This window comes from Heteronotia binoei, chromosome 9 (genome assembly GCF_032191835.1).
Source record: "Heteronotia binoei isolate CCM8104 ecotype False Entrance Well chromosome 9, APGP_CSIRO_Hbin_v1, whole genome shotgun sequence".
Taxonomy (NCBI): Eukaryota; Metazoa; Chordata; class Lepidosauria; order Squamata; family Gekkonidae; genus Heteronotia; species Heteronotia binoei.
In genome coordinates, this window is record NC_083231.1 from 66,200,135 (window position 1) to 66,213,934 (window position 13,800).

The window sequence follows — 13,800 nt, forward strand, 5'->3', positions numbered from 1 at the left end:
ACCACAACCCTCCCTTCCACTAAAACAGTGCGCAGGTTGGCAGCAGTCATGGCGAGTGGGGGGAGGAGGGGTGGTGAGCGGGAGAGCGCTGCTGCTGTGGTGGGTGAGCAGAGCGTGGTGGCAGGGGCAAGTGGAGCACCGAGGCAAGTAAGGGTGAGCGGAGCGCCACAGCTGGGGGGCACTGTGGGGGTTGCCTGCCTAGGGCCTATTCACCCTAGAGCCGCTCCTGGCAGCAGAAGCAGCCCCCATCCCCCCCACTACTTAAAGCGTCCGTGGATCAGTTGTTTTGTGGGCCCTTAACTCGCATGGGGGCCTGCTTCTACTGCTGGCCCGCACGTTATTTTACTGGTGGGGAAGAGAGGGCGGTGGTGAGCTCGCCACAGCCCTCCCTTCCCTGCCATTAAAACAGTGGGTGGGCCGGCAGCAGTCGGCAGCAAGCGGGGTGGGGAGGGCAAGCAGGGGGAGGAGGGGGTGCCACAGCAGTGGTGGGTGAGCAGGGTGAGCGCTGCAGCAATGGTGGGTGAGCAGAGCGTGGCAGTAGGGGATGGCAGCGAGTGCTAATGAGCAGAGCGCCGCCACTGTGGGTGGGGGCAAGCGGACTGTGGCGGCTGGGAGGAGGTCACCTGCTTAGGGCTTATTCGCCCTAGAACCGCTCCTGGCAGCAGAAGCAGCCCTCAGGCCTCCCCCTCTACTTAAAGGGCCCGTGCATCAGCTCTTCCGCAGGCCCTTAACTCGCATGGGGCCTGCTTCTGCTGTCAGCCTACACATTATTTTACTGGTGGGGAAGAGAGGGCGGTGGGGAGCTCGCCACAGTTCTCCATTACCTGCCACTCAAACAGTGCGTGGGATGGCAGCAGAAGCAGTCCCCAGCCCCTGCACAACTTAAAGGGCCCGCGAAACAACTGGCCCGGGGGCTGCTTCTGCCCCCAGCTCGGAAGCAAGTTAGTTGGGGGGGGGAGGGCGGTGGCAAAAGGGAGAGGTAGGCAGGGAGGGAGCCACTATAGGGAAGGTCTCTGGGGCACTGGGTGAGGAATCAGCCCCCCCCCCCCCCACACACACACCCCTTCCAAATTCTGGCTATGGCCCTGTGAAGGGAATGGGTTTGGAGAAACTCTCCTTAAAATGACAAACAGTTCCTCCACACCAACCTCTTAACAGCCAAACTGAAAGCAAAAGCAAAAAAGAGAACAAGAAGTTGATTTAAAGTTGTTCCTCACTAATTTGTCTCCTTTTTGTTAGGGCACACTCGCATAAAGTGAACGTAAAGAGGTGGCGCCGTCCGTTCTCTCCCCCCCCCCCCCTATGACTTCACTGTCCTTTGATTTGGAAGGCAGCTGATTGGCTGGGAGCAATTCAACACATGCAGCCGGGCAAAAGCTTTGTCTGAGTTGCACTCAAGTTGCACAGATTTTTAGAGGGGAGTCTGCAATCCGGGCTGCTTAGTCGGCGGCAGAGCAGGGAGAAAGCGAGAGGAGCTGTGGCCGTTCCGCTCCCTTCCTCGGCGCTCGCTGGCGAGTCACTGCGGCGGGAGGGATCCCTCATGTTACAAATCTGCCGGCTGAGAGAGAGGAGCCGCCAACTCCATGAGAGCGAGCCCGGCTTGCGAGAAGGATGCCTACGGGACTCCGGCCGCCATCTGCATGTATGTAAGCAACTTTTTTTTTTTTGGAGCGGGTAGGCATTGCCACTTTGCTCTGCCGTAGGAGGGCATCTTCCGAGCTGCAAGAACCAAATGAGTCCTGGTCTCGAGGGACGAAAAGAAGTGGGCAGCGCTGCTTTGTAACTCAACTTGTAGGGGGGGTGGGGAGGAGGGGCTCGCCAGCCTGTCCAGATGCGGCGGCCGAGTCGTACCATGCACGTTGGAGTCCTTTTTGCCCTGGCGACCCTGGCTTGCTTGGAAGGCGCGGGGGGCAAGACTCTGAAATACAGGATTTACGAGGAGCAGCGGGTGGGCTCGGTCATTGCGAGGCTCTCGGAAGATGTCGCGGACGTTTTGTACAGAATGCCGAACCCTGCCTCGGTTCGCTTCCGAGCCATGCAGAGAGGCAACTCGCCCCTGCTGACGGTCCGTGAGGATAACGGCGAGATCAGCATTGGAGCCAAAATCGACCGGGAGCAACTCTGCCAGAAGAACTTTAACTGTTCCATCGAGTTCGACGTGATCACTCTGCCCACCGAACATCTGCAGCTTTTCCACGTCGAGGTGGAAGTGCTGGATATTAATGACAACTCGCCTCAGTTCTCCAGGGCTCTTATACCCATCGAGATCTCCGAGAGCGCAGCTGTGGGGACTCGCATTCCTTTGGATAGCGCTTTTGATCCAGATGTTGGCGAGAATTCCTTGTACACCTACTCCTTGTCTGCCAACGATTTCTTTACTATTGAAGTTCGAACCAGGACTGATGGTGCCAAATACCCAGAGCTCATTGTGGTGAGTGAGTTGGACCGGGAACTGAAATCCAGCTACGAGCTCCAGCTCACTGCTTCGGACAATGGGGTGCCCCAACGGAGTGGATCCTCCATCCTGAAAATCAGCATTTCGGATTCCAATGACAATAGCCCCATTTTTGAGCAGCAGACATACATCATCCAGCTTTTAGAAAATTCACGTGTGGGGACTTTGCTCATTGACCTCAATGCCACTGACCCAGATGAGGGTGCTAATGGCAAAGTTGTGTACTCCTTCAGCAGTCACGTGTCTTCCAAAATTGTAGAGACTTTTAAAATGGATCCTGAACGGGGACAGCTGACCCTTTTGAAAGCAGTGGACTATGAAACCACCAAATCCTATGAAATTGATGCTCAGGCACAGGATCTGGGTCCAAATTCCATCCCAGCTCACTGCAAAATCATCATTAAAGTTGTGGATGTGAATGACAACAAGCCAGAAATCAATTTAAATCTGATGTCTCCGGGGAAGGAAGAAATTGCTTATATTTCTGAAAAGGCTTCTATAGAGACTTTTGTTGCTCTTGTCAGGGTGCAAGACAAAGATTCTGGAGTGAATGGAGAGGTGGTTTGCAAGCTTCATGGCCACGGCCATTTTAAACTCCAAAAGACCTATGAGAATAACTATTTCATCTTGACAAATACCACTCTGGACAGAGAAAAACGATCTGAATACAGCTTGACTGTTATAGCAGAAGACAGAGGAATACCAAGTCTCTCTACAGTGAAACATTTCACTGTCCAGATTGTTGATGAAAACGACAACCCACCTCAGTTTCAGACAAATAGATATGAAATTGTTATTTTGGAAAATAACTCTCCAGGGGCATATATCACCTCTGTCACAGCAACTGATCCTGATCTTGGAGATAATGGACAGGTGACTTACACTATCTTGGAGAGCTTTATTTTGGGAAGCTCCATAACCACCTATGTGACTATTGATCCCTCCAATGGAGCCATCTACGCACTTAGAACTTTTGACCATGAGGAAGTAAACCAGATTGCCTTTGTGGTTCAAGCTAGAGATGGAGGGACTCACCAGCTTGCCAGCAATACTACAGTTATGCTAACCATAATTGATGAAAATGACAATGCCCCTGTGATTGTGGGGCCAGTACTGCACAACAACACAGCAGAGATTTCAATCCCTAAAGAAGCTGAAAGTAACTATCATATCACAAGGATAAGAGCCATAGATAGAGACTCGGGTATGAACTCGGAACTAAGCTGTTCCTTAGCAAGTAGTAGTGAAGACAGCCTTTTCATAATGGACCCACAATCTTGTGATATCTACCTCAATGCTAGCATTGAGTTTGCTAAATCAACTGAGTGGGAACTTTGGGTGGTTGTTCAGGACAAAGGAAGTCCTCAGCTCAGTACCAAAGCACTTCTAAAATGCAGTGTTTTTAAATATGTTTACCTGCCTTCATCTACAGAAGCCCCTTATGTTAGCCATTCCCCGGATGTTTCCATGATTACAATTATTTCTTTAGGAGCAATATGTGCAGTGTTGTTAGTCATCATGGTTATCTTTGCTACAAGGTGCAATCGTGAGAAAAAGGACACTAGATCCTATAACTGCCGCGTTGCAGAATCCACCTACCAGCATCACCCCAAAAGGCCATCGAGACAGATTCATAAAGGGGACATTACACTTGTACCAACTGCTAATGGTACTTTACCCATCAGAGCTCACCATAAAGCTTCACCCTCATCGTCTCCAACACTAGAAAGAGGACAAATGAGCAGTCGTCAAAGCCATCACAGCCACCAGTCTCTAAACAGTCTGGTGACCATCTCATCAAATCACGTGCCGGAGAATTTCTCTCTTGAGCTCACGCATGCCACACCTGCTGTTGAGGTAAGATCACATGACGTGCCAAATAAATACACTGTCAATCATGGAAAGACTTCCTACTGCCACTTCACATACAAAGTGTTGCCTATACAATATGCACTTCGAATCAGTGGGCCAACTGTTGTGTGTATCTATATTTTCAGTGTGTTCTTCTGTATGCCAGAAGGCTGTTATTGGCTGCCACTTTGCAGTGCTTGTATACATTGTGTACACATAGTGTTACACATCAGTGTGCCAGGGGCTATGCACTGTTTGCTATACAAATGTCTGTGAAGTGGCCCTTAAGATACATGTGCTCTGCATGCACATATGAATCATGAAAGCAAGTCTGTTTGTTTACCATCACAATGCAATTTTATTTAAATGTTAAATAGCATGTTTACTAATGATATATATATTTTTGCTTATCATGTGTCTTTGCATCCTGCTTCGTTTGGAACGTTAGTTGTCAATGTTCCCAGGATGCTAGAATCACATATTCATCTCTCTTCATTTAGACACATTGAATATGCTTTCCTATATACAAATAACCCACAACAAGGGAGCATATTAGAAATATTTCAGTGGAATTGTAGCTACAGACGCTGTAACAGATTGTGTTACTGAACATGCAAGTATGTTAATGAATGTGTTTTAGGGCCCTGAGCTCAAGTCACTTAATGTAAGCTGATTTTTTTTATTTCAATGAAACTCAGTCTGTTCCCATTCAAATACTTCAGTTTAACAAGGCTGAAATCAGACTTTAAGGCTAATTATTTCAAATCTTGAGGCCAATAAACAGGGCTGGATGGTAGGTGATTTCTATGATCTGCTGTTGCTATATGTCAGGGGTGGCCAACGGTAGCTCTCCAGATGTTTTTTGCCTACAACTCCCATCAGCCCCAGCCATTGGCCATGCTGGATGGGTCTGATGGGAGTTGTAGGAAAAAAACATCTGGAGAGCCACCGTTGGCCACCCCTGCTATATGTTATAATAATAGGAATAGGTTTCATTTAACTTTTTTAAAGACAACTAATGGTTGGGGCGGGCTAGAAGAACTTAATATATGTAGTTTTTCTTTGGAGACATTTATATATTGTTTCCAGGAATCAGTGTTTTGTGTTTTCCTTAGCAGGTCTCTCAACTTCTCTCAATGCTTCATCAAGGCCAGTACCAACCAAGGCCAAGTTTTCGAGGAAACAAATATTCCAGAAGCTACAGGTGAGCATTTTAGTTAGATCAGTGTTGAAGGTGGTTTTACTTGTGAGCACAAAGTACAGGAGCCAATATAGGATAATGCAATCAACATGTCATTTCTGTTTTATCACAGGTATGCCCTTCAAGATATGGATAAATTCAGCTTGAAAGACAGTGGTCGTGGTGACAGTGAAGCAGGAGACAGCGATTATGATTTGGGGAGAGATTCTCCAATTGACAGACTTCTTGGAGAAGGATTCAGTGACCTTTTCCTTACAGATGGGAGAATTCCTGCAGGTAAAAATGCAATGAAAGTTGAATAGTTGATTTACGTTGCTCTCTGACTGTCACAATGAGGCAAGTTCACATTAAGGAAAAAATTAACTCTTTACCTTTCATGCATTTTCAGTTTGTCCTTTCCCTTTGTAACAATCCCTACAATTTCCTCCTCCCTCCAAGTGGTATACTGCTGGTGCATTTGATAGTCTGGTATTAAAAACTTGACCAAAGCTGGATGCCAGCTTTTGGCATTGCTTACATCCCCACAAGCTAGCTTTTGAAATCCTCCCTCAAACAAACAAACAGCTACAGTAATTTTAACTTTATAATGGGGCTAGACAATTTGAAGAAGACTGCAGATTTATACCCAACGCCTTCTCTCTGAATCAGAGACTCAGAGCGGCTTACAATCTCCTATATCTCCAACTGGAGAGCCAGTTTGGTGTAGTGCTTAAGTGTGCGGACTCTTATCTGGAAGAACCGGGTTTGATTCCCAACTCCTCCACTTACAGCTGCTGGAATGGCCTTGGGTCAGCCATAGCTCTGGCAGAGGTTGTCCTTGAAAGGGCAGCTGCTGTGAGAACCCTCTCCAGCCCCACACACCTCACAGGGTGTTTGTTGTGGGGGAGGAAGGTAAAGGAGATTGTGAGCCGCTCTGAGACTCTTCGGAGTGGAGGGCGGGATATAAACCCAATATCTTCTTCTTCTTCTATATCTTCTTTCCCCACAACAGACGCTCTGTGAGGTGAGTGGAGCTGAGAGGGCTCTCACAGCAGTTGCCCTTTCAAGGACAACTCCTGCAATAGCTGTGGCTAACCCAAGGCCATTCCAGCAGGTAGAAGCGGAGGAGTGGGAAGTCAATCCCGGTTATCCCAGATAAGAGTCCGCACACTTAACCAATGCACCATTTGGTGTAATGCTGAAAAAATACTTGTGGCAATCTGATGTGTATCTCTCAAACATAATTTAATGCACAGGTTCCACACCTACAATACTTAAAGTAGCTTCCACTGGAATATCCATTCAATAGTAAAGACTGCATGGAGCTGAATATCTGAAACAGAAATTCCCTGAATGAGGAACAACCACATTTCTGTAAAATGTGTTATTAATTACCACCAGCACTCACTGAAGGACAGCAGGTTAGGATGCCATCCCATTTCTTTTCAGGTGGATCTAGAAGCATTCCACTTCTTTTTAATCAATGAAAACAATCTAAGTTTAAGTCTATTGGAATATCAATTTAGAAAAAATGTAACTCAGTTTGGGATTGCACTCTAGGTTATCTCAATCCAGGTACTCTATATTCTCTGTTGACTACAGCAGTTCTGTGTAAAACTTGATGAATACTGTGCTCTCCTCTCAAATAAAAATAAATCAAATAGAAAACTTAGTTCACATCTTCTTGAAGTTCACCTAGAATCTTCCTATAGGCTAATTTTAGATTCTTCTGAATCAAATAAGAGTGTTAAAATTCTATAGAAAATGTTCAGTTCTCCAATAAATGAGTTTCCATAGCAGAAATGCCTAGCAGTCTGAGCCCATTGAAATAGGACCTCATAGTACAAAAGATCAGAGGCCCAGAGCAAAGGAAAAAGTTGTCCCATTGGTGACAGTTGGACTGCATCCATGAAACAACAGTAACATTTTACAACTGCATTGTATATTATGAATTGTGCTATTTTGGAATGTGAGATAGGATGGGTATGAGATGAGCTCTTTGCTTGGGATACAGAGGGCTGTTAATGTAATCTTGGATCATGTGTCAGCCCTACTGCATCCGAAATTCCTTGCAACAAGATGTTGTAAAGGTCTGCAATGGCAAAAGGGATAGGGTTGACTCTGATCCACTGGACTGGCAGCAACATGTCAAGTAGATCCCTATACAATCAAAATGCTTGCCGATCATCTTACCTGCATAAGATAGTTATGGTGATTCATCATTTGATGTATCAGCTGATAGTATTATTAATCAGTCCTATAGATGTGCAGAATGCTAGCCCAGAAGTAGAGGCATTTTGCATCTGCCACTTTTTGTGAATGCAAGCATTTTAAAAGGTTGTTGCCAGTTATGAACAACATAGAACTTTGCTAGTGTATCCAGCTTTCAGATGTATGTAATTGTTTTAATCTTGTTGTAACATGCCCTGAGCCTGCTTCAGTAGGAAGGGTGGGACATAAATATGATGATGATAACATCAACTTCATCATCTCTGGAATACTGTGAAAGTTGTTCCCATTCATGCCACAAACCTATGCCATTTTGCTGATTTGCACAATGTTCCAGTAGAGGTGATGGATAACATGTACATGTAACATGTAGAGGTGATGGATAAACATATGGAGCAGAAGTCCATCAGTGGCTATTTGTCACAGAGTATAGATGGAACTCTCTGTCTGGGGCAGTGATGCTCTGTATTCTTGGTGCTTGGGGAAGGCAACAGTGGGAGGACTTCTAGTGTTCTGGCCCCTCTGGTGGACCTCCTGATGGCACCTGGTTGTTGTTGTTTTTTTCTTCTGCTGTGTGACAGAGTGTTGAACTGCATGGGCCATTGGCCTGATCCAACATGGCTTCTCTTATGTTCTTATGATGGCTATGGCCATGATAGCACCATGGTAGTCATCTGCCTCACCATAGGATCAGTCTATTCACTTAATTATAAAATTCAATACTTTAGATTGTACTTATAATATAAGTTTATACTCCCAAATAATTCTAGATATTCTTGGGATTCTTTTGGCACAGATTTTTCAGTAACTCTGCCTCATCAAAACAAGATCATATTTCTTGCTTATTCTGAAACAGTGTGTTATAATCTACATTTTTTGTTTTGTTTCTTCCACACAAAGTGTGGCAAGGTGCATTTCTGTCTATGCATTTTTATTCTGCCCTTCCTCCAGGGAACTAGGGGAGCCAGCTCTAAAACAAAGGACTCCCAGGCAGTCAACTGATAAGGTGTGCTAGATTAAGCCAATAGCTGATTTAGTCCAGATCCTGTTTCCCACATTGAATGACCAGATGAACCCAGAAGGCAGGTTCCCACCCTCATCACTGATCTCAAATTGCCAAACTCTAGGAGGGGCCTGGAGACCTCCCAGAACTATATCTGATCTCCAGTCTACAGAGATCAGTTCTCCTAGACAAAATGGCAGCTTTGAAGGGTAGACTCTGTGGCATTATATCCTGCTGAGGTCCCTTCTCTCCCCAAATTCTGCCTTCCCTGGGCAGCACCCTCAAATCTCCAGGAATTTCCCAATCTAGAGTTGGCAACCCTTTGTAACTGATCAGGCCTGTACCTAACAAGCATGTGCCCTCTAGCTATACCCAACAAGCATATGCCTTCTAGCTATACCCTCACCTGCATACTTTTTATATTTTTACCTACCCTGAATATTTTAAAGTCCCCTGAGCCAGTATTTTAAGTACCCCACTGCTTTAAGCATGCAGCCTTTTTATAGCTCATCAATACACCAACTATTTCTTGCCACATCCATTGTAATAATAACTGGACCCTAGCCATGTTAGTTTCTGCAAAGGAAATATAGAAACACGTACAAACTTGGAGGAGTATCAAATGCAAAGAATGCAATATGATGTATATGACTTGGATGATAAATGAAATGAGCAGCAGTGCAGTTCCAATATAAAAAAATCAATGTTAATTTCTATTTGGAATCTATTTGGAATCTTTTTGAAAAATGGAATAGCAAAACCACCAAAATAATACAGGTTATCTTGTGTGGAATTGGTAACTAACAACAAGTCCGTTTACCTTATGATTGAGTGAGAATATGTATAAAAATGTTATTGAATCAAGAGATAAATCAGCCACAGTGATATCCCAAACCCTCTGCAGATATTTTAGGGTTGCCAGCCTCCAGGTGGGGCCTGGAGAACTCCCACTTGTACAACTGATATGCAGCTGGCAGAGATCAGCTCCCCTGGAGAAAATGGCTGCTTTGGGGGGTGGGCTCTGTGGCATTGTACCATGCTGAGGCCACTCCCTTTCAAAAACCTCACCCTCTCCTGGATCCACCCCCAAAGTCTTCAGGTATTTTTCAACACAAACATAGCAACCCTATTATATGTTCACTAGGGTTCCCAATCCCCAGGTGGGGGCAGGGGATCCCCTGGTCTGGAGGCCCTCCCCCCGCTTCAGGGTCGTCAGAAAGCGGGGGGAGGGGAGGGAAATGTCTGCTGGGAACTCTTATTATTCCCTATGGAGATTTATTCCCATAGAAAATCATGGAGAATTGATCCACGGGTATCTGGGGTTCTGGGGGGGATGTTTTTTTGGGTAGAGGCACCAAATTTTCAGTATAGCATCTAGTGCCTCTCCCCAGAATATCCCCCAAGTTTCAAAAGGATTGGACCAGGGGGTCCAATTCTATGAGCCCCAAAAGAAGGTGCCCCTATCCTTCATTATTTTCTATGGAAGGAAGGCATTGAAGAGGTGTGCCGTTCCTTTAAATGTGATGGCCAGAACTCCCTTTGGAGTTCAATGATGCTTGTCACAGCCTCGATCTTGGCTCCACCCCAAAGTCTCCTGGCTCCACCCCCAAAGTCTCCTGGCTCCACCCCCAAAGTCCCCAGATATTTCTTGAATTGGACTTGGCAACCCTAATGTTCACATATAAATACTCAAATGGCAAGAATGCACTTATTTACTTTCTAAAAACACAAGAATTGCCTTTTTGGATCAGAAGGTCCACCTAACCTCAGCATTCTGTCTCCAAAAGTGGTCAGGTAGATGTTGCTGAGAAGCTCAAAAAGAGACAGACTTGTTTTTCTCTTGCCTGGTAAATTTACCTTGGAACATCTGAGCCTCTGGATTCCACTCTGAGCTATAAGGAAGGACAGATACATCCTTCATAAATAGACCTCCATTTTGCCCTTCTGCCATGATCCCCAGTGATTGCCAGGTCTGTGTTGGAAAACACCTGAAGACTTCTGGGGTGGATCTGGGAGAGGATGGGGTTTTGGGAAGGGAGGGGCCTCAGCATGGTACAATGTCATAGAGTTCATCCTTCAAAGCAGCCATTTTTTTCCAAGGGAGCTGATCTCTACCAGCTGAAGATCTGGTATTTTTAAAGATTGTCAAATTAAAACAATTTCAAAGAGCAACTATATATTTTAAAAGCCCAAGAAAACAGCTATGTTGGTAATGCTGTGCCCTCCCAAGTGGTAAGAAAGACATAATGCCTAAAATATGGTGGAATAGATTTGAACACATACACTGCATACAAGGCAGAAAATATAAGTTGAAACTATGTCCATCATCTGTCAGATAAATTAGTATACCATACACAAGTCGAAAATAGTAAGCACAGCAGAGGCAGGGAGGGATGGTGGCTCAGTGGTAGAGCTTCTTGGTAATCAGAAGGTCCCAGGTTCAATCCCCAGCATCCCCAACTAAAAAGGGTCCAGGCAAGTAGGTGTGAAAAACCTCAGCTTGAGATCCTGGAGAGCCACTGCCAGTCTGAGTAGACAATACTGACTTGATAGACGGAGAGTCTGATTCAGTATAAGGCAGCTTCATATGTTCTTATTGCAGGGATATAGTCTCAGTTTGAATTAGGGAGTCACTGAACATTAACCTCTGACTTTCATTTTGATTCCAGCAATGAGGTTATGCACAGAGGAATGCAGAGTCTTGGGACACTCTGACCAGTGCTGGATGCCCCCACTGCCCTCCCCGTCTTCTGATTATAGAAGTAATATGTTCATCCCTGGAGAAGAATTTCAGCCCCAGCAAAGCCAGCCCCAGCAGCAGCAAGTAATGGAAGATGATTCTCAGCCTGTTGACTCATCTGAAAAGAAAAAGAGCTTCTCAACCTTTGGCAAAGATAGTCAGAATGAGGAAGAATCAGGTGACATGTGCACCTCCTCCCTGCTTTCTGAAATGAACAGTGTTTTCCAGCGTTTATTGCCTCCTTCCTTAGATGCCTACACAGAATGCAATGAAATGGATCCTCCCAGTTCCTTGGAGCGCAGGAAAGGACATTTGTCTGCCAAGACTGTAAGTTACCCACAAGGGGTAGCAGCGTGGGCAGCCAGTACCCATTTCCAAAATCCTGCAAACAATACTGGGCTAACATTGGGGACTCATGCAGGGGCTCAGCCATCTTCGAAATGGTTGCCTGCCATGGAGGAAATTCCAGAGAATTATGAAGAAGATGACTTTGACAATGTGCTTAACCACCTCAGTGATGGGAAACATGAACTCATGGATGCCAGCGAGCTGGTGGCAGAAATTAACAAACTTCTACAGGATGTCCGGCAGAACTAGAGGGTTTTGTTTTATAGCATATTAATTTTCCATATTTATGGAAAACTGAGGAAGGAAACCCAGGATGACAAGAACTGGCATTGCCAAATAGTTGCATTTATCATAAATGTGTCTGTGTATGTTGAATATTAAAATACTGTATTTTCATATGTACACAATGCAAGTGTGATTATCTTTAACTGTATTTTAAAAATACATTTGTACCTTATATTTATGTGTAATTTAACAAATAAATTTTATTTTTGTATTCTCATGGCAAGCATGTTTTCCTACATATAAGCACCTGGCACCATTTGTGTCTGGCATTCACTATTTTTTGCACAAGAGTGTATAAAGATTAAAGGTTTCCATATTCCATGGGTTTTTCCTCACCTCCAGAATGAATTGTTATGATTCAAACTCAAAACAGGTGAAACTTTATCCAAATGACAGTTTCAAGTAACTAATTGAACATATTGTTGCAATGTTTCATTTTTATAATAAAGAGTTCTCAATTCTCTAACAGCCTAGAAATTCTTTTTTTGAGAAAAAAAATTTCAGTCTAGGGCTAATCTATTCTCTCACATAGCTGAAGGGTGGGAATGAGCAGCATATCTACAATGCCAATGAGGAGATTCCTGCTCAAACAGATAAAATGAAACTGAAAACATTAAGGGTGAGAGTAGTTTTCTAATGTTAATTTAGAACTTTCACAGAGCATGTAGAGTGGTATCATTCCCTCAGCTACTTCTAATGATGAATGCTGGTAAACAAAAGAAACCTTTTGATGTATTGTGCTTAATTCATTTTTTCACACTCACCAGATTATAACACACTAGACTTGCAATTAAAACAAAGTATCCAATTTTTGTCATTCTCAGTTCAGTCATGTGAATATATGTAAATATGCATTTGACAAGGGTTAAGCACAGAGTTTGAATAAAACCATGCATAAGTAACAACCAAAGGCCAGAATAAAAATGGCAGTCTTTTGCCCCTCCAATGTGTACCAATTGTTGATACATCTGGTATCTGTACCTAATAGTGAACGGTATCCAAAATGACTACTTTGTGTGTGTCAAACCCACCCTGTTTCATAGAGGATTCAAACATCCACTGAGTAGCATGTCTCAAGTGACTCTTCCCCTGGAAGAAGACTTCAAGCTTATGCCAAAAGAAAAGGCAGGGTATAAATATTTAAAAAAACAGATAAATAAACTTTGCTTAGTGTAGTGGTAGGATAGGGATAGGATCTATCCCAGTGTATTTGCTGTTACACTTCAGAAAGTTACAGCCAACACAGAATTCTGTATGGCCAAAGAGTATCTAACTCTCTGTTAGATTGTGATAATACTTGAGGATTATATACATATGATCGATAGAAAACTACTTAAGCATCAGGTACTTCTCAGGAAAAAAAAACCCAAACCAAAGCAGAAATGCACTAGACAAATGTAACCAAAAGCAGGGAAGTTACATTTTGAAACTTGAGGTTTCTAAAATTATTGTGCCATAATGACCTCTATATTGCACAAATGTAGCTGAAAAAAAAATATTGATTGTGCATACTAATGCTTGGGTATTGAATGAAAACACAAATGGCTTCAATAATGTTGCATGTGCATGCACATGTATATACCGAATCAAACTGAATCTATGTACACTAAATGTTTGAAAAGGCTTCTGTGTAAGGTGATATCCATCCATCCATCCATCCATCCATCCATCCATCCATCCATCCATCCATCCATCCATCCATCTATCTA

General features: G+C 44.2%; 1 protein-coding gene across 2 annotated transcripts; it reads left to right on the forward strand.

Moving 5' to 3' along the window:
- The first annotated feature begins 1,831 nt into the window (after window positions 1-1,831).
- Window positions 1,832-12,308, forward strand: PCDH18 (protocadherin 18). Of its 2 annotated transcripts, none has more exons than XM_060246777.1 (4): window positions 1,832-4,312; window positions 5,422-5,510; window positions 5,620-5,783; window positions 11,388-12,308. In XM_060246777.1, the coding sequence occupies exons 1-4, from the start codon at window positions 1,832-1,834 to the stop codon at window positions 12,053-12,055; spliced, it is 3,402 nt and encodes a 1,133-aa protein (XP_060102760.1). In that variant the 3' UTR covers window positions 12,056-12,308. The 2 variants fall into 2 exon arrangements, with proteins under 2 accessions (XP_060102760.1, XP_060102761.1); XM_060246778.1 differs by having other exon boundaries at window positions 5,425-5,510.
- The last annotated feature ends 1,492 nt before the right edge of the window (window positions 12,309-13,800 follow it).

Bases quoted from the DNA above. Each gene is read 5' to 3' on its own strand.
- PCDH18 (XM_060246777.1), top strand. From the start codon at position 1,832: ATGCGGCGGCCGAGTCGTACCATGCACGTTGGAGTCCTTTTTGCCCTG. The intron at 4,313-5,421 runs GTAAGATCACAT...TGTTTTCCTTAG, and splicing joins ATGCCACACCTGCTGTTGAG to CAGGTCTCTCAACTTCTCTC. The intron at 5,511-5,619 runs GTGAGCATTTTA...GTTTTATCACAG, and splicing joins AAATATTCCAGAAGCTACAG to GTATGCCCTTCAAGATATGG.